Source organism: Protopterus annectens, chromosome 3.part0 (genome assembly GCF_019279795.1).
Source record: "Protopterus annectens isolate FY-2018-M chromosome 3.part0, PAN1.0, whole genome shotgun sequence".
In the NCBI taxonomy this organism is placed as follows: domain Eukaryota; kingdom Metazoa; phylum Chordata; order Ceratodontiformes; family Protopteridae; genus Protopterus; species Protopterus annectens.
Window position 1 is genome coordinate 918,308,645 of NC_056731.1, and position 20,227 is coordinate 918,328,871.

Sequence of the window (20,227 nt, forward strand, 5' to 3'; positions counted from 1 at the left end):
TGGTCTGAACAAAAGATTTTTGTCCAAGGGTAAGCTAATGAGCTTGACTTTGAAATCCTCTGGCATAGGTTCACTGCACAACTATGCATACCAAAGGATGACAGTACCAGTATAAGCTGCTCTGGAAGAGGCCTCCACAACATCATAACTACACTTTAAAGTCTGTCAAGGCCACCTGAGTGGCCTGACTAACCAGAGACCAAATTTGTCTTGACTCTGGGCCCTGCGAATCCATCACTACCTTATTCAAACTGTTGAGTATGGTCATTAACTTTGTCTGGTAGCCCCAAAGGCCAGGGTAGAAAAACTATAGACCTTTTTTCCCCACCTATCCATGACCATACTGTTCTCATCTGAAGTGAAGGCATTAGCACTGGGGAGCAATTTAGAAAACTTGTCAGAAGAAAGAGGCTGCAGATGGGTTTGTCACAGGGTTATTATACAGAAACTTAAGCTCATCTGGAATTCTGGAGAGCCTGGCTGGCCTTTTGGGAGCAGAAGGCTCGAAGAGTGTAGCGGTAGACTGGAAAGCATCCAAAAATGTCTCCAGGACTGGAGAAACATGTTAAAAGTGCCCACATCCAAGAGTTTGTAGTACCTCTGCTGGACATCTGAAATTTGTTTAGACTGTCATATTTAAAACAGTCTCACAAAGGAAGCCTTCTTCTACAGGTGAAGTCAAGAGAGATGCAGTCATCAACTGAAGGGACTTGATCAGGGGAGTGATTTTGAGAGGAGTAAGCCAGAGACTGGTCATAGTCACAGACCTCTTTCTCTTCAAAGAAAGAGGAATCAACAGTAATTTTCTGAAGGGTAGCAGGGGGAAGAAGGTGGTTTTAGAGATATAATGGCCTTGAGTATACCATGTGAGAAGTCCGGCCATACTTCTCTCTAGATGGAGGAAGTACAGAGACATGATTAGTTTTTTTGTTGCCTTTTCATTGATAATGTCAACTTGAACCAGGTGGGGAGTTTGAACCCTGGATGTACTTTCAGTTAAACTTCTGGGAATCTCTTCTTTGACTAAAATTTGCAAGATGCCTTCTGGTTCCTCCTTAATGAGTAAGTGTTCCCCCTTCTTAATGAGCAAGTGTTCCCCCTTCTCAACAGAAACAGTCTCTTCAGTCGTATGTCCCTCTGACGCCATACCAGCTTCCACAAGGGTTGCAACAGACAGCATCAAAGGTAAATTATGTAACCTCAGCGAGTGCACCAGAATCAGACTAGGTTGACTGAGTGCTAGGCCTATGCCTCTCTCTAGTTTTTTCTTGTGTGATGGAGGTACATCTGGAAAGGCAGAATTCATCATCTTGGAGTGGGCCAAATGCTTCAGATACTGGGTCTCTAAGTTGATGTTACAGAAAGATAAATGGGTAACAGGCCTTGTAGTCATTTTCCAAGCCAAGTCAGAACAGACATTGGGTATGAAGGCCTTTGTGGGGTATCTGCCTACCGCATTCACACATACCCCTCCTAGATGATATCCAACACAGATACTGTAAAACAATTTATACAGGCAACAAAAGGTTCCCCAATGGGAATGTGTTTTTTAGCAGCAAAGGTACTAATGACCATGCAAAGATCAGTGTGACTGATACAAAACCTGTGTTCAGGCTGGCACTGAGACAGTTTGAATATTTAGGCTCATACATCCAACAATATACCCCTACACTTACAAGCGGAGGTGAAACAACAGCTGTACGACCCTGGGAAGGTTAAATTTTGGTACCCGCAGCTAGACGTCAGCAGTTAAAACCCATCTGTTTTGAATATTGCAACAGTGATCTCATTCAGGACATCCACTGTTGCCTTGGCCTAAAATGAGTCACTACCACAATTTGTGGAGCCCTTCTGGATCTTTAGAAGAACCCGGATATCAGTGGAAAGGGTGGAAAATCATAATACCCTTCCTTGGAAATAAGAAACCATCAGTCTTTCAGGCTGTTTTGCAAGGAGTCCTTGAGCAGTAATTCTTTGTCTGTTCTGAAGGGAAACGTTCCTCACAACTGGATCAATTCTTGAAAGACCCCAGGATAAAGTTTCTATTTGCAGGGGTCTACCCTGGTCCTGCTGAGTTTGCATGCATCCAAGTTTTGCTCTGATAGAATGTATGAAGAGTAAAGAGTCAAACAGGGCTGAGTTGCTACCTCCAAGGCTATCCATGCAAGTCTGCGAAGATGGTAAGATCAGGTTACCCCTTGTTTATGTACCACATGACTGTAGTGCTGTCTGTATAAATCTACAGATAGGTTCATAGGTTCATACTAGGCTATCTGCCCTAGGGCATTCATAAGCCGAGCCAGAGTGTGTTTGGCTTTCGCCACTTTTTATTCCCCTTTGAAACTGCTCCCTCATGCCAGGTCTAAAATGTCTGTGTTGAATGACTTGAGGGAGGGGGTAAGAGGGTGAAGAGAAGACCCGGACTGCAAGCTATCTGGTCCATTTACCATCCATTCTCCCTCATTATAAATCCCAGAACTGGGATATGAAAGGAAAAGGGGTGTAGATGCACAGTCCAGAGTGATATGAAGTGCCACTGTATTTTCAAGTGTAGTCTGTCCAGAGGAAGCATGAAAATCATTAATGCCATGTACACCAAAATTCTAACAAACTCCACTGCAGATGCATGGTTCTGACAAACAACCCACGAAGAAATTACAGACGTGTTAAGCTACACTTAACTATAACAGCAGATGCTCAAATTCCTCACAGATGCAGTAGCTTTTAGGGTACAAGGTTTGTGGCCCTACCACAGACACAAATAGCCATCTTCTGTCTCCCCTCCCACACCTTCACAGATTGCTGAATGGGCAGTCCTACGTGCATGGAAAAATCAGCAATCAGGATGAAGAAACTTCAGCACCTTCTTGCCCACAAGTTATGGAAGGTAAAACTCATCCTGAACTACAAAAACAAGGAACAACTAACAAATTTATATCTCAGCAAGTAACTACAAAAACAGAGAGATGTAGGGTGGGTTCTGCTTCTGCAACAGAGAAATTTTAACATATGCTGCTACAGATAAACGCATCTTACATAACTGTACCATGTTCATCACTCCCACTGATGCAGTAGCCTTTAGGCTATATGGGTTGATTACCAAAGCTTATCCAAGCCGAGAAGAGGAAAGATGGTTCCAGGAGCTCCTTGAGAAATGTTCTAGCAAAGCTTGTCCCAGATCTATAAAAGGAATCAAGTCTATAATGCCTTGTAAAGTAAGTACAGATGACCATATATCTACTTCTAGAATACTTTGAGTCCACCCCTTTCCAATATGTTATCAAAGAAGACAAAACAAGAACTAGGAGTGCAATTATGAAAAACTGGCCAAAAAGGAACTGAAGAACAGTCCTGAAAATAAAAGTATAAGGGTTACTTGACTGCTGTTAACAACCTGAGGAGGCAATGCAATGCATGGCAGTAAACCTTAATGACAAAAATAACGATGCTGACAAATTACTGAAGAATTTCTTGTGGGTTTGTGACAGATGAGAAGTAATAATAAAGTGGAGACAGGACAGCCAAGCAGCAGGAAGGGAGCAATGGAAAAAGAGCAATTGTATGAATTACCAGGTGCAGAAAAGTCCTAATACCTGGGTATACAGTTATAAATAATTAATGAAGACTGAACACTTCCCAGATGCTTTTATACCCACCATTCTACTGAAAAATGTTTACTTTCCTCTACGACTTTCGCAGCAATCAAAGAATAGAGACTTGGACTGTCAAAGTTCTAAAATGGACAACCTTCACAAGCTTCAAAAGCAACTTCAAAAGTGTACTCTGTTTCTTAAATCTAAGGTTAGCATGCAAGTGTCAATTTCAATGTAGACTACCATTCCTTTAAGCTGATAATTAAAAGTTAAGATTTTTTTCTTTCCCCACTATTAACCCATTTCCAAATCACGACTATTTGTTGTGGAATCTGCAATTGCTCCTCTCACCTTTTTTTAACTGTTTTTTTTTTTTTAAAATATTACACCTAAGGGTCAATGCTTTGTACATGCTTATTCCACAGACTGCAATCATTCATTATACACTTAAATTATATGTTATACTTAACTCTATTTTACTTTCCTGAACTTGAATTCTATTTATTTATTTTTTATTTCAGTTTGATGGCCAGGGAGGTCCAATGGGCTCAGGAGCCCATTTTCAGTGGAGGCCCGGGGAGAAAAGCTCCACATTACATAGTAAACAATGAAATTTAACAGATTAAATTTATGATTCAAAGATGCAGATACATTAAAATAAACAAATTAAAATTAATATTAAGGATGCGGGTACATTATAAATCAGAGATGTGAACTGAGAGATTAGTTACTTAGCATTTGAGTCATATGTTGATATGAATTTTGCCATGGTTAAAGAATATGCGTCTTGTTATAGCAGTTTTGGCAGAACAAGTACAAATGATAGGGAGGGGAGAAAAGGGAGAGCAAACTATTTACAATATTTACATTATGTACACAAGGGAATACTGAAGAATGAGTCCTATCCAGGGGAGTTAAGTAGTTAGGAAATAGGAGTAATAAGGACACGACAATTTAGAGTAGAGAGAGAAGGCAGCTAGGTGGGGAAAGTGCAATTGCACTTCCAATTAGAGAAAAAGTAGGAATGGAGATGGGTTTTAATGTCCATTTTATTTGCCTGAATATATACATTTAATGTTTTGTTTTGCTATACTTCAATCCAATGTTGCACTGAGTGTACATATTCAGCATTTACTTTGTATACACCCGATTAGCCCGGGTGGTGGCTGAAAGGGGTCTTTCGACCAGCCCACTTACCTACTTAAAATGTTAAAGAAATATAAACAAAAGACATAGTACAAATAACCACTATAATATTTAATGAAACAATACAGATGCCATTATTAAAAAATATATATCTGCACAATACGACACTTACTTCTTTAAAGCTTCTCTGAGTTCTGGCACTGATCGTAAGCACTGAACTGTAGCATTCATGTAACAGGTATTCCCCAAGTTTGTAAGGCCACATGGCAATTCCAGCTGCAAAACAAAGTGTGTTCTAATAAACATACACAAGGAATAGTTTCAAATCATTCAAATTAGCTAACAGATTACAAAGATGCACAAAAAAAAAAGAAACAAAACCATACTTGCTGCACAAAACAGTAAAGTTGCTAAAGACTCAATGCCTTCATTAACAGATTCATATAACAGCTGTGCAGTGTCACACCTCCAGTTGCCTACAACACATTCCCTTATCTATTAGATAGGAATTTAAGGAATGGGTAGTACAACTTATTCAGGAGTTATTACGGAAGATATAAATTTCTTCAGAACATATAGCTAGGAGTGGGATAAAACGAAAGTTGATTTTAAAAATAAGCTAGAAATACAACAAAGATACAGTTAAAAGAAACGGGAATTACTTAGAGGAACTGATATTGGCCAACTATCACAGAATAGGGGCAATTTCAGAACAAGAAAAGCAACCAGCTTGCTAGAGAGAAAATAAAAAGGAATATTTGGATAACATGCAAGAGTTTAGAAAGATTGGTGTTAAGCAACTAGTTTTTTCTAATAACTCCAGAGCACATGAGCTTTTAGCACAATGGCTCAGGCAACAAAAAGTAGAAAGGCTCTATATGCTTGGTAAAGTACAGTTGTGTACACTTACCTTAAATGTAGATGTTCGAGTGTATTCACTGTTGCAGTCGTTACATTTGGGTTATATGCCTGCAGGTAAGCCCTCAGCTGGCCTGAATACCAGAGTCTTGGATTCCTGCATCGGATGTTGTCTCCTCTTCCATGATGTCAGGTCGTCAGGGGTATAAAACATGCAGCCAACGCCATTACATCAGTTTTTCTTGACCCAAATGTCATGTGTCCCCATAAAGGGAAGCAATTATATGTTATGTTACACCTCCAACAAAAAGCAAATTCACCAGAAAGCTCAAAAACACCAGTCAGGGGGCTGAACTGAAGGGAGGGTAACCAGGACTGCCACAGTGAATACACTCGAACATCTACATTTATGGCAAGTGTACACAACTGTACTATGTTCTTCATATTTCACTGTTGCAGTCATTACATGTGGGTTGATTCCTAAAGCTAAGAAAGGGAGGAGAAAGTTGGAGAGCATTAGGGCCAGCTATTAAGCCCTGCAAAACTGCAGTGGCAAAACAAGCTCTGGATTTAGAAAAAATAAGCATGTGGTAATGCTTGGGGAAGGTATGTACAGAGCTCCAGGTAGCAGCTTCTAGGATGTCTCTGGTAAGGACTCCTCTGAGAAAGGCTGTAGAGGTAGATGCAGCCCTGGTGGAATGTAATCTAATCCCCTGTGGGGTAGGTTTACCATGTTGCTTATAGCAGAAATTAATGCAATAGACTATCCATTTAGAAATGGTTTGCTTTGAAACGGCCTTCCCCTCTGCCCCTGCAGCAAAGCCAACTAGCAGTTGTTCAGATTTTCTAAGAGGCTTAGTCCTGTCCAAATAAAATCGAAGTTGTCGGTGCACGTCCAAAGAGTGCAGTATTCTCTCTCCTTTGTTTTGTGTACACGGGGGGAAAAAAGTAGGCAAGTGAATGGACTGATTCAGGGCCACACTAGACACCACCTTGGGCATAAAGGAAGGATTGGTCAGGAGGGAAACCCTGTCTGCATGGAAGATAATGAAGGGCTCCACTGCCATAAGGGCCTGTAACTCAGACACTCTTCTAGCTGAAGCGATGGCTAGAAGGAAAGCTGTTTTCCAAGAAAGGAATTTTAACTCTGCAGTTGCAGCTGGTTCAAATGGAGGGAGAGTGAGCTTTTCCAATACAAAGTTAAGATCCCAGGCTGGAGTAGGGGCTCACCCGGGGGGGGGGGGTCTTAAATTTTTAGCCTCTCTGAGGGATTGCTTTAACAGTGGGAGAGAGAAGAGGGGTGGTTCAGTATTATAATGTAGAAAGTACCTCTGTCAGCAAAAGTCCACACAATAAAACAGTTATATCCACTCTCCGTTTGGTGCTCTATGTGAAAGGATTCACTTGCTCTCCACAGTTCTTTCCACAACACTTTGTTTAATAAATAAAACACACAAAAATAAATAAAATAAATAAAAAACACAAAAAAATAAATATAAGGTTAAGCGCTTTCATCTACATCAAAGTAGACTTCATCAGAACACTTCCATTTATTAAATGCTGGGTTTTATAAGTACAACTAACCAATCCTAACTGTCAGTTAGTAAGCATCAATAAAACAAATATTTAAAGTGCTCCGTGCCCAAATAATTTCATTCCTATTTCTACACATTACTTCTAATGAACCCGTTCTTCACTGTATTCCTTATAAAAATACTGCACTATTACAACTTGATTTAACCATTATTTAACAGTATAAATCTACATACAAGTACATATTCATCATAGTTAATATCTAATTTAACCTAGTTTAAATACCATTAAACACATATAAAAATGGACATTATTAAAAGAAAACCATGTAAAAATGTGTTGTCAAGTCCATATTGGATTGTCTATGCAAGACTAATAGTACAAAATTCCTACAATAAATTGGGATTCAGTTTAAATCTTGTATTTTCTTAATATGTATTCTCTAAAAGAGGCTTAATGGAAATACTCTCATTTAACCCATGGTAAACTGATGCATTTAATGTAATCTGCCATCTAGTTTCCCTTTCCCCTAGTTTTTTTCGAATGTTACCTCCCCTAGGGTTGATTTTAATACACTCTAATATTCCAAATTTAAAAGTGTCACAAGTTGTGCTATCATTAAGATGTCTATACAAAGCATTTTTCGTGTCCTTTTTTCTAATACAGTACCCATGGTCATATATTCTATTCCTGAGGCACCTGTCCGTTTTGCCTATATCGTAACATGGGCATTTTGTGCACTTAGCTAAATATATGACATGTTGGGTACAACAATTATCTCTCCTAAATCTAACCACTGTTTTGTTTGAGTCTTCCAACATAAGAGATGGTACCTGCAATATCTCACTACACTGATTGCACTGTCCACATTTACGAGTACCCTCTTCCTTTCCTATGCGTCACTTAATATTTTTCTTTCTAATTCCCTTTTTAGACTATTTGCAGTTTTGGAAACAAATACTGGATGTTCTCCTACCATTTTATACACAGTATCTTCAGATTTCATTACATTCCAGTTGGCCTCCACTATTTTTCTCATTTCTTTTACATGGGGTCCGTATTGGAATATACATGCTCTACGGAATTTGGTGTCACCTTCTCTTTCTAATTCACTATCTTTATTAGAGGTTCTAATGCACCCAGTACCTAATAGGGGTTTATATCTTTTACCCCATTCTCTTTTAACATTGTTTTTGGTGTCCTCCATTAAATGTGAGGGATATCCTCTATCCTTAAACATATTCCCTATTTTGTCCAATTCCTCAATCATGTCTCCATATTCTGAGGTCATTTTTGCTGCTCTAATATACTGACCTTTGATGATACTGTGTTTTTGGCTGTATGGGTGACAAATGTAATACTCCAAGTACGAGTTACTGAAGGTATCCTTCCTGTATATTTTGGACTTAAATTTACCATTTTCGACAAAAATGTGTGTGTCTAAATAAGACATTTTATTCCTATCCATATTGTATGTGAATTTTAAATATTCACTAGTGGAATTCACATAACCTAAAAATGAATTAATTTTTCAACATTTCCATTCCATAAAATAAATATGTTGTCCAGAAACCTTACATAACTCGTAATGTTTTCTTGCCAAGCAGTATCCAGTATGGTTTAAGTTTCCCAGTCAAGAAGAACCACATTGGCAAAAATCTGGGTGCATGCCGCTCCCATTGCCACTCCCTGACACTGCCTATAAAAAAATATGTAATTGTATTTTAACACAATGTCCATAAATTCCAATTAATGATACAGTGTCCCATGGTAGGTCAGCATACTTCCCCTATATTACTTGCAAACCTTTTCATTCCATCCTCCTTTGGAATGCAGGAAAAAAAGTCTACCACATCTATTCTGACAAGTATGATGTTATTGTTGCACAACTCCGGGGTAAGTCTACCTAAAAAGTCCCAGGAATCAATGACTATTATGTGGTACCGTTTTGTAAATAGTCTTTAACCATGTATCTATAACTGTTCCAAATGGGAAAGTCTTGGATTTATTTTCAGATATAATTGGTCGAAAGAGAGGGTCCATTATATCTTTGCGTACCTTAGGTATTCCCACAATAGTGCTTATAACTGGATATTCAACTCTTAAATAGCTGTACATGTCCGTATCTACCCTTCCATCCAAGAGAAATTCTTCCAGATACAAGTCTATCTTATGATGTCCTATATTAACTTAGTTAATGGATGATATCTCATAGTTCCTTGAATTTAAGAGTATAGTGTTCACTTTGTTAACATACTCAAATATTTCATCAAAACTATTCCTCCCCCTTTATCTGGTTTCATAACCCAAATTCCTTTGTTCATTTGAATTTCTTTTAATACTTGGAATTTGCTTTTATTTAAATTGTAATTTTTCTTATGGGTTTTACATTTATTACCAAAGTCATAAATTTCATCAACTACTTTTTCAAATGTTACCAGAGTGTTATTCATAGGGGGGTAAATGTACTTTTCCTCTTGAACAATTTCTCTTGTGCTCCCTCCTTTTTGTCCCTAAAATGTAGAGCTAAATTCACTTTTCTCATGTATTTTTTTAAAATCTATTATATACTCTGTAGTGTTGATTGCACTATTAGGAAAGTACAGTTTTGTACGTACCATAAATGTAGCTGTTAGAGTGTAGACACTGCTGCAGTCATTACACTTGGGTTATCCTGCCATCAGGTGGTTCCCCAGTCGGTCTGAGTTCCAAAGTCTTGGTCCGGCATCGGTTGCCGTCGCCTCCTCCCTGATGTCAGTACGGCAGGGGTATAAAAGATGCAGACAACGTCATTTTCTTCAGTTTTTCTTGCCCCAGATGTCAGGTGCCCCCAAATATGTAGGCATTTTATATTGCTAATAAAACATACATAAGAAAAGCAAACAACAACTTTCAGTTACCAGCAAATACTCCCCATAGGTAGTAAAGGGTAAAAGACATGGGTACGTACCAGCAAGTAAGAGGGGAAGAAGGGAGGGTAACCTGGATGCAGCAGTGTCTACACTCGAACATCTACATTTATGGTAGGTACAAAACTGTACTATGTTCATCGTGTTACACTGCTGCAGTCATTACACTTGGGTAGAATCCCAAAGCTGAGATACGGAGGCTGGTTTTATAAAGCATTAGGGGTGGCTATTAGGCCCTGCAGCACTGCAGTGGCGAAGCCAGCTCTGGATTTAGAGTAAAGAGGCAGATGGTAATGCTTGGTGAAGGTATGCTGAGAACTCCATGTTGCCGGTTCCAAAATATCCTTGGTAGGTACTCCTCTGAGGTAGGCAGTTGAAGTGGCTGTTACCCTAGTCGAGTGAGATCTAATGCTGCTAGGTACAGGTTTCCCACGGTGTGTATAGCAAAAACGTATACAATGTCCTATCCATTTTGAAATAGTCTGTTTAGAAATGGCTCTTCCCTGTGCCCCTGCAGCATATGCTACCAATAATTGCTCAGATTTTCTGAAAGCTTTGGTTTTGTCCAAGTAAAAGCGTAACTGCCTATGAATGTCCAAAGAATGCAGTAGCCTCTCCCCTTTATTCTGTGGTTTTGGATAAAAAGTTGGCAAGTGAATAGTTTGGTTTAGAGCCACACTTGATGCCACCTTTGGCATAAATGTAGGGTTAGTTCTTAAAGACACCCTGTCCTGGTGAAAAACGAGGAAGGTTCCACTGCCATTAGTGCCTGTAATTCTGAAACTCTTCGTGCTGACGTTATTGCCAGGAGCAGAGCAGTTTTCCAAGAGATATATTTTAATTCTGCTTTGCTGGCTGGCTCAAAAGGAGGTAAGGTTAATTTTTCCAAAACAAAGTTGAGGTCCCAAGTTGGAGTAGGTGCTCTATGGGGCGGTCTTATGTTTTTAGCCCCTCTGAGGTACTGTTTTAGCAAGGGATTAGAGAAAATTGGTGGATCCGTGCTGTAATGAGCAGAGATGGCAGAGGCGTGGATCTTCATGGATGAAAAGGAGAGGCCTTTGTCCAGCATCTCAGTTAAATGCTGTAGTATCTGAGGAATGTTTGGGACAAGAGGGTCAAGGTTGTGAGCCTGGTTCCAGGCGCAGAATTTCTTCCATTTATCCGAATAGGCTTTCCTGGTACTAGGCCTTCTGGCCTCCAGAATGACATCCATAACAGCTTTGGAGAGAGGCATTGCTTGCTTTACTAAGGAATCTTCCATGCAGCTAGGTTTAAGGTCTTTAGCTGGCTGTGGAGTATCTGATTGTTGTGCTGAGTCAGCAGATTTGGGATTTGAGGCAAAGTCCAGGGTGGTCCTTGTGCTAAATTCTTTAAGATTGGGTACCAGTGTTGTCGTGGCCAATCTGGTGCAATCAGGATCATCTTTGGCTCTTCTTGTCTTGCTTTTATGAGAACCTTTGGAAGGAGAGGTAGTGGTGGGAAAGCGTATACTTGCAGGTTTTTCCAGCTGAATGAGAGAGAATCCACTTTCCATGCTTGTGGATGGTAACTCCTTGTGCAGAATTTCTGTAGCTGTTAGTTCTTTGGGGATGCAAACAGATCTATGTCTGGGCTCCACCATGTCTGTGTTATCATTCTGAAAATTTGTGGATTCAATTCCCATTCGTGGGGATCCATGAAGTTTCTGCTTAAGTCGTCTGCCAGTGTGTTTTTCTCTCCTGGCAGGAATTGTGCTTGCAGATTAACTTGGTAGTTTAGAGCTGTGTTCCACAAGGTCATGGCTTGGCTGCAGAGGGGGTAGGAGTGAGTGCCCCCTTGCTTGTTTATGTACCACATAACTATAGTGTTGTCTGTCTTTAGTAGTAGTTTCCCTAGATGCAGCAAGTCTAGTAGTAGTTGCCCTGGATGCAGCAGGTCCTTGAAAGCTATAAGGGCATTTTGTACAGCTAGCATCTCTTTTTGATTGATGTGAAGATGCCTTTGTTTTGCGGGCCACTTGCCCCGAATACATTTTCCTGCCATGTGTGCTCCCCAGGCGTAATCCGATGCATCTGTTGTCAGTGTTTGCCTGGCTGTGGGTAGAGTAAAAGGCTGTCCCTTGTTGCGGTGACAAGCTTGAGCCCACCATCAAAACTCCTGTTGAAGGCAAGGAATTAGTGGTATAACTGTTTCCAAACTTTGACAGTGCTGAGACCATACACTCTTTAGGTACCATTGTAGTTTCCTCATATGCAGTCTGGCATATGGAATTAGTAGAATGCAAGATGCCATGTAACCCAAGGCCAGCAGAATTTTTCTTGCAGGGAGTTGGGTCTGTGTTGCCATCAATTGAAAGCATTGAGTCAATTGTCCTTGCTTGTCTGGCGTGAGATAAGCCATCTGGGCCATTGTGTTCAAGCTGGCACCCAGGAATATTATATCTTGTGAGGGCACTAGTTTTGATTTCTTTTCGTTTAATGTGTACCCCAGGCAACTTAACTTTTTTACAAATGCCAGATGCTGCAGAAGAATGTCCTTGCTCTCTGCTTGAATCAGGCAGTCATCCAGGTATGGATAAATTTGAATTCCTTTCTGTCTGCAGAATGCAATTACTGGTGCCAGGCACTTTGTGAAGACCCTGGGCGCAGTAGATAAGCCAAAGGGCAGTGCAGAGAATTGATAGTGCATTGAACCAGCTATGAATCTGAGGTATCTTCTGTAATTTTGTCTGATAGGGACATGCAGGTATACCTCCTTGAGGTCCAAGGTCACGAGCCAAGCTTTCTTGCCCAGCATGGGAAGAAGCTGCTGTAGTGTCAACATTTTGAATTTCGGAACATCCAGGTAAGTGTTTAGAGAAGAAAGATCCAGAATGGCCTCCAGGCTTTGTCTTTTCTGGGCACCAGAAAAGGTAGAGTAAAATCCTTGTCCTTGTTCCTGTGGTGGTACCTGTTGAATAGCTCTCATGTCTGTGAGTGCTGTTTGTTTTTGAGCCTCTGCACATTGATTTTGTGGCAGATTTGGCATTCCTTTTAACCTTGGCAGTGTGTGAAAGTGGAACCTGTAACCTTGAGATACAATGTTGAGAACCCACTTGTCTTTGGTGATCATTTGCCAATTGCGATAGAAAAGTGCCAGTTTTCCTCCCAAGGGGGCTGCCCAAGAAAGAGATCTTTGGCAGCTGTAGTGGGAAGTCATTGGGGCTGCTTTTTATATGGTTGGGGCCTGTCTTCCCCTTCTTTCTGGCCTGGTGCACCCCATTGTCGTGGCCTGTAAGGACCTTGTGGTTGACCTCTACCTCTTGGATATCTGTATCTGCTCCTCTGAAGTCTGTCCGTAACTGGAAAGGACCAATTCTTTGTTGGCCAATTTCTGCTAAATCGAGGAGGCTGAACCTGTAGGAAATCCTTCACAGTTTGCATAGATTTTGTCTTATCCTCCATTTTCTTTAATACCTCTTCTGCCTTAACTCCAAATAACACATCCTGCTGCAAAGGTGCATCCAATAATTTTGCTTTAACATGATTTGGTAACGTATGTTCTTTTAACCAAGCATGCCTTCTAATGACAGAGCCTGTAACTGCTGCTCTACAGGAGGCCTTTAAAAAATCAAAACCACATTGCAAAGTATGTTTTCCCACTTGTTCAGCAGCATGCAATAAATCCTGCATTTCTTTAATATTAGGAGGATCTGAATCTGGAAGCATTCTTTGTTTCAACTGAGACATCAGAAATTGCTGATATTTTAACATGTGAAATTGGCAATTTAAGGCTCTCATTGCTAAAGTTGCAGACGTATATACTTTCTTTCCCCATCTGTCTAATGCTCTGGCATCTCTGTCCGAGGGAACTGGATTCTTAGTTGGAGGCCTTAACTCCTTTGGGTCCCTGAGAAAAGTTTCAGGGTCAGCAACTGGGCTTTTATACAGAAATTTGTGAGAGTCAGGGACTCTGTAGTATCTGTCAGGTTTAACTGGAGTTGGAGGTAAGGAGTTGGGATTTAAGCTGGATTCAGTATACGAATCATCCACAATGTCTAAAACTGGCGGAATAGCTAGGGGTCTGTGTTGAGGTAATAAGAGGAAGTCTCTGAGCCTTTTCTTGGATTCTGAGTAATCCTGGCCTTCCCAATGGAAATGCTCCCTCATGGTATGTAAGGTTTCCCCAAAAGAGTAGTCTTCAGGTGGGGAGGCTGATGGAATTGATTCCACAGCATCAGAATCCTCATAAAGGGGTAAAGAATATCCTAGGTCTGAGGATGAATCTGAGGAAATGGACACCTGGTCGGATGAGTCATAGTCTGCATCCTGTCTAGGCCTTTTATCAGGAGGGGGATGTGAACCCCTGATCAGAGTGATTAGGTCTTCGGCCATTTTGAGCATTTGTTTCTTAGGCATAGAGGCCTGTCCTGGAGAATGCTGTTTCCTTGTTTTTAAAGGAGTCTTAGACTTAGCAGAGGGTTTAATGCTTAATTGAGTAGGTCTGAAGACACCCTCTGAAACTGCGGGTTGCTCAGCTACTCCGGATCCCTCTGTAGGGTTAGTCTCGGTAGGCTGGAAAAAGTACAGTTTTGTACCTACCATAAATGTAGATGTCCGATAGGTATGCATCTGCAGTCATAACATATGGGTTGTCCTGCCTCAGGCAGCCCTCGGTCGGCCCGATTCCAAAGTCTGGGTCTGGCCTCGGCTGATGTCGCACTTCACCCGACGTCATAGCTCCTGGGGTATAAAGGCATCAGCCGATGCCATTTTCCTCAGTGTTTCTTGCCCCAGATGCCAGGTGCCCTCTAAGAAGGCTAAATTTGGATAATTGCTGTAAATTCCAAACAGTAGCAAACAAAAAAAAAAAAATATATATATATATATATATATATATATATATATATACATACATACAAACAAATACACCATAATAGATTCCCCCAGCTAGCTGAAAGAGGGGTAAGCACCCTAGGAATACCACAGAGGGGAAGGAGGGTGGGTAATCCTGACTGCAGATGCATACCTATCGGACATCTACAGTTATGGTAGGTACAAAACTGTACTATGTCCTTCAAGGATGCATCTGCAGTCATAACATATGGGTAGAATACCACAGCCAAACTGGGGGAGGAGGCACTAAGATAAAGATGGTGTAGTTAAGATCCCTTGTAAAACTGCAGTTGCAAAGCCTGCTCGGGATCTGGAGTATAAAGGAAGATTGTAATGCTTGGCAAATGTATACACGTAGCTCCAAGTAGCAGCTTCTAAAATGTCTTTGGTAGCCACGCCTCGTAGAAAAGCTGTAGTGGTGGCTGTAGCCCTTGTGGAGTGAGGCCTGATATTTTCAGGAGTTGTCTTTCCATGAAAAGAGTAACAGAATCGAATGCAATTTCCTATCCATTTTGAAATTGTCTGTTTGGAAATTGCTTTTCCTTGCACTCCTGTTGCATATGCCACCAGAAGCTGGTCAGTTTTTCTGCTGGTCTTAGTTCTGTCCAGATAGTAGCGCAGTTGTCTATGTACATCTAAGGTGTGTAGTAGCTTTTCCCCCCTGTTCTGTGGGTTAGGGAAGAACGTAGGTAAATGAATAGCTTGGTTCAAGGATACCCTGGATACCACCTTTGGCATGAAAGTAGGATTGGTTCTCAGAGACACTCTATCCTGGTGAAAGATAAGGAAAGGCCATTAATGCCTGTAACTCTGATACCCTTCTTGCTGAGGTGATTGCTAGAAGGAAGGCAGTTTTCCAAGATAAGAACTGTAAGTCTGCTGATGCAGCTGGTTCAAAAGGGGGAAGTGTTAATTTTTCCAGCACAAAATTGAGATCCCATGCAGGCAGAGGTGGTTTCCTTGGAGGTTTTACATTTTTGATCCCTCTTAGAAATTGTCTGAGGAGAGGCTGAGAGAAGATAGGAGGATCCATGTTGTACTCTGCTGAAATTGCTGAAGCATGAATCTTAATGGAAGAATAGGACAGGCCATTGTGGAACAGTTCTGCTAAGTATTCTAGGATGTGTGCTAGGTTTGCAAGCGTGACATCTGTTCCCTTTGATGCACTCCAAATGAGGAATCTCTTACATTTGGCTGAGTATGTTTTCCTTGTGGAGGGTCTGCGAGCCTCCAGGATAATGAGATAAAGCAGGCTGGTTTTGTTTTATGCAATTTTCCAGGCGGTTAGCTGCAGAGTTTTCAAGTTTGGATGCAGGGTCTTGTAGTTGTTCTGTGTTAGAAGTAAAGGCCATAGAGGTAGAGGCCATGGGTTCGTCCGAGACATGCTTCTCAGTAGCGGATACCAGTGTTGCCTTGGCCAGTCTGGAGCTATCAGAATTACCTTTGGCTGTTCCTCCCTGATCTTCAGTAGAACTTTGTACATCAATGGGAGAGGTGGGAAGGCATAAACTGTCAAGAGCCTTCCAGCTGAAAGAAAGGGAGTCCACCCTCCAGGCTTGTGGGTGGTATTCTCTTGAGCAGAATTTCTTCAGTTGGTGGTGGAGTGGGGAGGCGAACAGGTCTATTTCTGGCATTCCCCATTTCTTTGTTATGGTTTTGAAGATATCTGGATGCAGCATCCATTCGTGAGCATCCGTGGTAGTTCTGCTTAAATTTGTCTGCTAGTATATTCTCTCTTCCTGGTACGAATCTGGCCTGCAGTTGAATGTTGAGATTCAGGCCTAGGTTCCACAGCTCCATTGCCATCCGGCATAAAGGGTAGGAGTGCGTGCCTCCCTGTTTGTTGATGTACCACATGACTGTGGTATTGTCCGTCCTTATCAGCAGGGGTCCTTGCTGAAAGAATGATTTGAATGCCTCTATTGCATGCTTCACTGCCAGCATCTCCTTTAGATTTATGTGTAGATTCAGCTGGTCTTGGGACCATAGGCCTTGGATACACTTGTCTTCCATGTGTGCGCCCCAGCCTAGGTCGGAGGCGTCCGTGGTGATGGTCTGCCTTGGTTGTGGTTTGTGGAAAGGCAACCCTCTGTTGGTCTTGCAGGCCTGAGCCCACCACAGGAATTCCTTTTTCAGGCATGGAATGATTCATATCATGGTTTCTAGACTGTGCCTGTGTTGAGACCATACATTTCTTAGGTACCATTGTAATTTCCTCATATGTAGTCTGGCATGTGGTATCAAGATTATGCAGGATGCCATGTAACCCAGGGCCTGCAGGACTTTCCTTGCAGTAAGCTGAGATTGTCTTGTCAATGCCGTGAAGTAGACTGGAAGTTGTTTTTGTTTTTCTTCTGTGAAAAAAGCCATCTGAGTTATTGTGCCCAGTTCTGCACCCAAAAATGTTATCCTTTGAGATGGCACTAGTCTTGACTTCTGTCTGTTGACTGTGTATCCCAAAGCTTGCAGCAGTTGTATGACATAGGCCAAATCCTTTATTATTTTTGTCTTGTTGTCCGCTTGTATTAGGCAGTCGTCCAGGTATGGGTAGATTTGAATTCCCTGAAGCCTGCAATGTGCAATTACTGATGCCAGGCATTTTGTGAATACTCTGGGCGCAGTAGATAAGCCAAAGGGCAATGCTGAGAACTGATAATGCTCGGATCCTGCAAGAAATCTGAGGTGTCTTCTGCAATCTGGTCGTATAGGGACGTGCAGGTATGCCTCCTTGAGATCTAGAGTCACCAGCCAAGACTCCTTGCCCAACATGGGAAGAAGTTGCTGTAGGGTCAGCATCTTAAATTTTGGTACAATGAGATATGTGTTCAGAGCGGACAAGTCGAGAATAGGCCTCCATTGAGTTTCTTTTCTTGGTACAAGGAATAGTCTGGAGTAAAATCCTTGGCCTTGTTCCATAGATGGTACCTTTTCTATTGCTCTCATCCTTAGTAAGTTGATGACCTGTTTTAGAGCCTCTGACTTCTGGCTTGGTGGAAGGTTTGGCATTCCTCTCTTTTTTGGTAAAGTGTGGAAGTGAAACCTGTAGCCTTTGTCTATTGTTTGCAAAGTCCATTTGTTTCCTGTAATGCAATGCCAGTTTTTTGAAAATAAAGCTAACTTTCCGCCCAAGGGTGCTTCCAATTGTTCCCTGGTAGGCGGAATCAGAGCCAAGTCATTGTGTCTGTCCTGTGGAAGTGGTTGCAGTCGCAGCTGTGGAGGTACTCCTCTGGTTGTCAGGTTCCCCTGTAGGCACCCCTTGATTGACCTCTGCCTCTTGGGCGTCTATTTCTGCCTCTCTGTGCTCTGGTGGTGTCTGGAAAGGACCAATTCTTTGAAGGCCAATTTCTGCTGAACCTCGGAGGTTGAACCTGCAGAAAATCCTTGACTGTTTGCACAGATTTTGCCTTTTCTTCCACTTTCTTTAGTACCTCCTGTGCAGGGGAGCCAAATAAACTTTGTTTCTCCATAGGGGCATCTAGGAGTTTAGATTTTACATGGTCTGGCAAGGATTGCTCTTTTAGCCAGGCATGCCTTCGAATCACTGCTCCAGTCATAGCTGATCTAAATGAAGCCTCCAGTGCATCATAGCCACATTTTAAAAAATGATTACTGACCTGCTGAGAATTGTGTACCAACTCCTGAAGAGACTTACGGTCTAAAGGTTCAGGAGAGGAAAGCTTTTTATTTAGCTGATCTAACAAAAATTCCTGGTACTGTATCATGTGAAATTGACAGTTTAAAGCCCTGGCAGAAAGAGTAGCAGATGTATAAACTTTTTTACCCCATCTCTCTAATGCTCTTGATTCTCTTTCAGAGGGTAGGGGGTTTTTGGCAGAGGCAGCTGCAACACCCTTGGGGCCCTGAGAAATTGTTTCTGGGTCTGCAGCGTGGGCCTTGTACAAGTGGAAATGAGAATCCGGGACCCTGTAATATCTGTCAGGTTTGGCAGGGGCCGGGGGAAGAGAATCAGGGGTTGAACAGGCATCATTGTATGCATCATCAACAACTGATAGTACAGGTGGTATGGCTAGAGGCCTATGCTGTGGTAAGTGTAAAAAAGTCCTTAGCCTTTTCCTAGAATCAGAAAAATCCTGACCCTGCCATTGGAAATGTTCCCTCATTGAATGTAGAGTTTCCCCAAATGAAAATTCTTCTGGGGGAGAGGCAGAAGGAATGGAGTCTTCTGCATCCAAATCCTCATAAGGTGAGTATGGGCCTTCCTGATGGTCTGATACATCTGATCCATCCGAGGAATAGTCAGAGGAAAGAGGTTCAGGGGGTTCAGTCCTAGGCCTTTTTTCCAAAGGGGGTTGTGAGGCCCTGTCTGGGTGAGGTTGGGATCCCCTGATCAAAGAAATAAGGTCCTCAGCGAGGCTGAGAATTTGAGAACTTGAGGAAGGTCTGTGAGGTGGAGCTTTTGTAGGTAAGGCCTTGGAAAGTTTAGCTGCTTTAGCCCTGGAGAAGGCCTTAATGGACATAGAAGCAGGGGGTCTAGCTGCCCCACGTGCAGGAGTAGAAATGTCCAACGGAATGGTGTCGGACAATTCTAGTGTACCTGCTTCTTCGGTAGGAATTTCTGTAGCCGACTCCGCCGGGGCCTCTGAGGCCTCGGTCGTCGGAGGCTTGCTTGCGGCCGGAGGAAGAACCGAGGACTCTGTTTCAGTCGAAACCGAGACACTCGCGGTAGGCCTAACCGTGGTTTCAGCCGAAACCGCGGGCCGCGAGTGTCGGTCCTTTTCCTTGCGTTTTTTAGCTAAATGAGTTGGAGTCTCCGATGGCATTTCATATGCAAAAGCGGGACCAAAAAACTCTTCTGCAAACTCCAACCGACGTCTTAGTGTCCGTCGGTTGAAGGAGGCACAGGCTAAACAAGCTGATACGTCGTGGTCTGGGCCTAAGCAAGGAAGGCAGTAAGAGTGGAAATCCTTATGAGGTATTTGTTTCCCACAAGTTAAACAATTATTTACTTTTTCTGACATCGGCTGAGGCAAGAAAGAGTCCCCAACGGGGTACTTAGCTTTTTAAAAGTCTTCGGTAGCTGAAATCTCTGGATCTGACCAACCGGCACTTGCGAACAGCTTCTGCTTCGGGCACCGCGCGGCAAGAAAGACTGAGGAAAATGGCTTCGGCTGATGCCTTTATACCCCAGGAGCTATGATGTCGGGTGAAGTGCGACATCAGCCGAGGCCAGACCCAGACTTTGGAATCGGGCCGACCGAGGGCTGCCTGAGGCAGGACAACCCATATGTTATGACTGCAGATGCATCCTTGAAGGACATCTTGTGCGTCCAAAGGCCCAGCTGTCTCCACATGGGAGTCGGAGGTGGCCTGTGGT

General features: G+C 42.2%; 1 protein-coding gene across 2 annotated transcripts in view; it reads right to left on the reverse strand.

Moving 5' to 3' along the window:
- Positions 1-20,227, reverse strand: part of USP14 (ubiquitin specific peptidase 14) — a 1,988,776-nt gene that overhangs the window by 1,678,756 nt on the left and 289,793 nt on the right. For both annotated transcript variants that reach the window (XM_044065241.1, XM_044065240.1), the window contains exon 5: positions 4,912-5,015. In XM_044065241.1, coding sequence (XP_043921176.1) covers positions 4,912-5,015 — 104 coding nt within the window. The remainder of the gene's footprint in view (positions 1-4,911; positions 5,016-20,227) is intronic.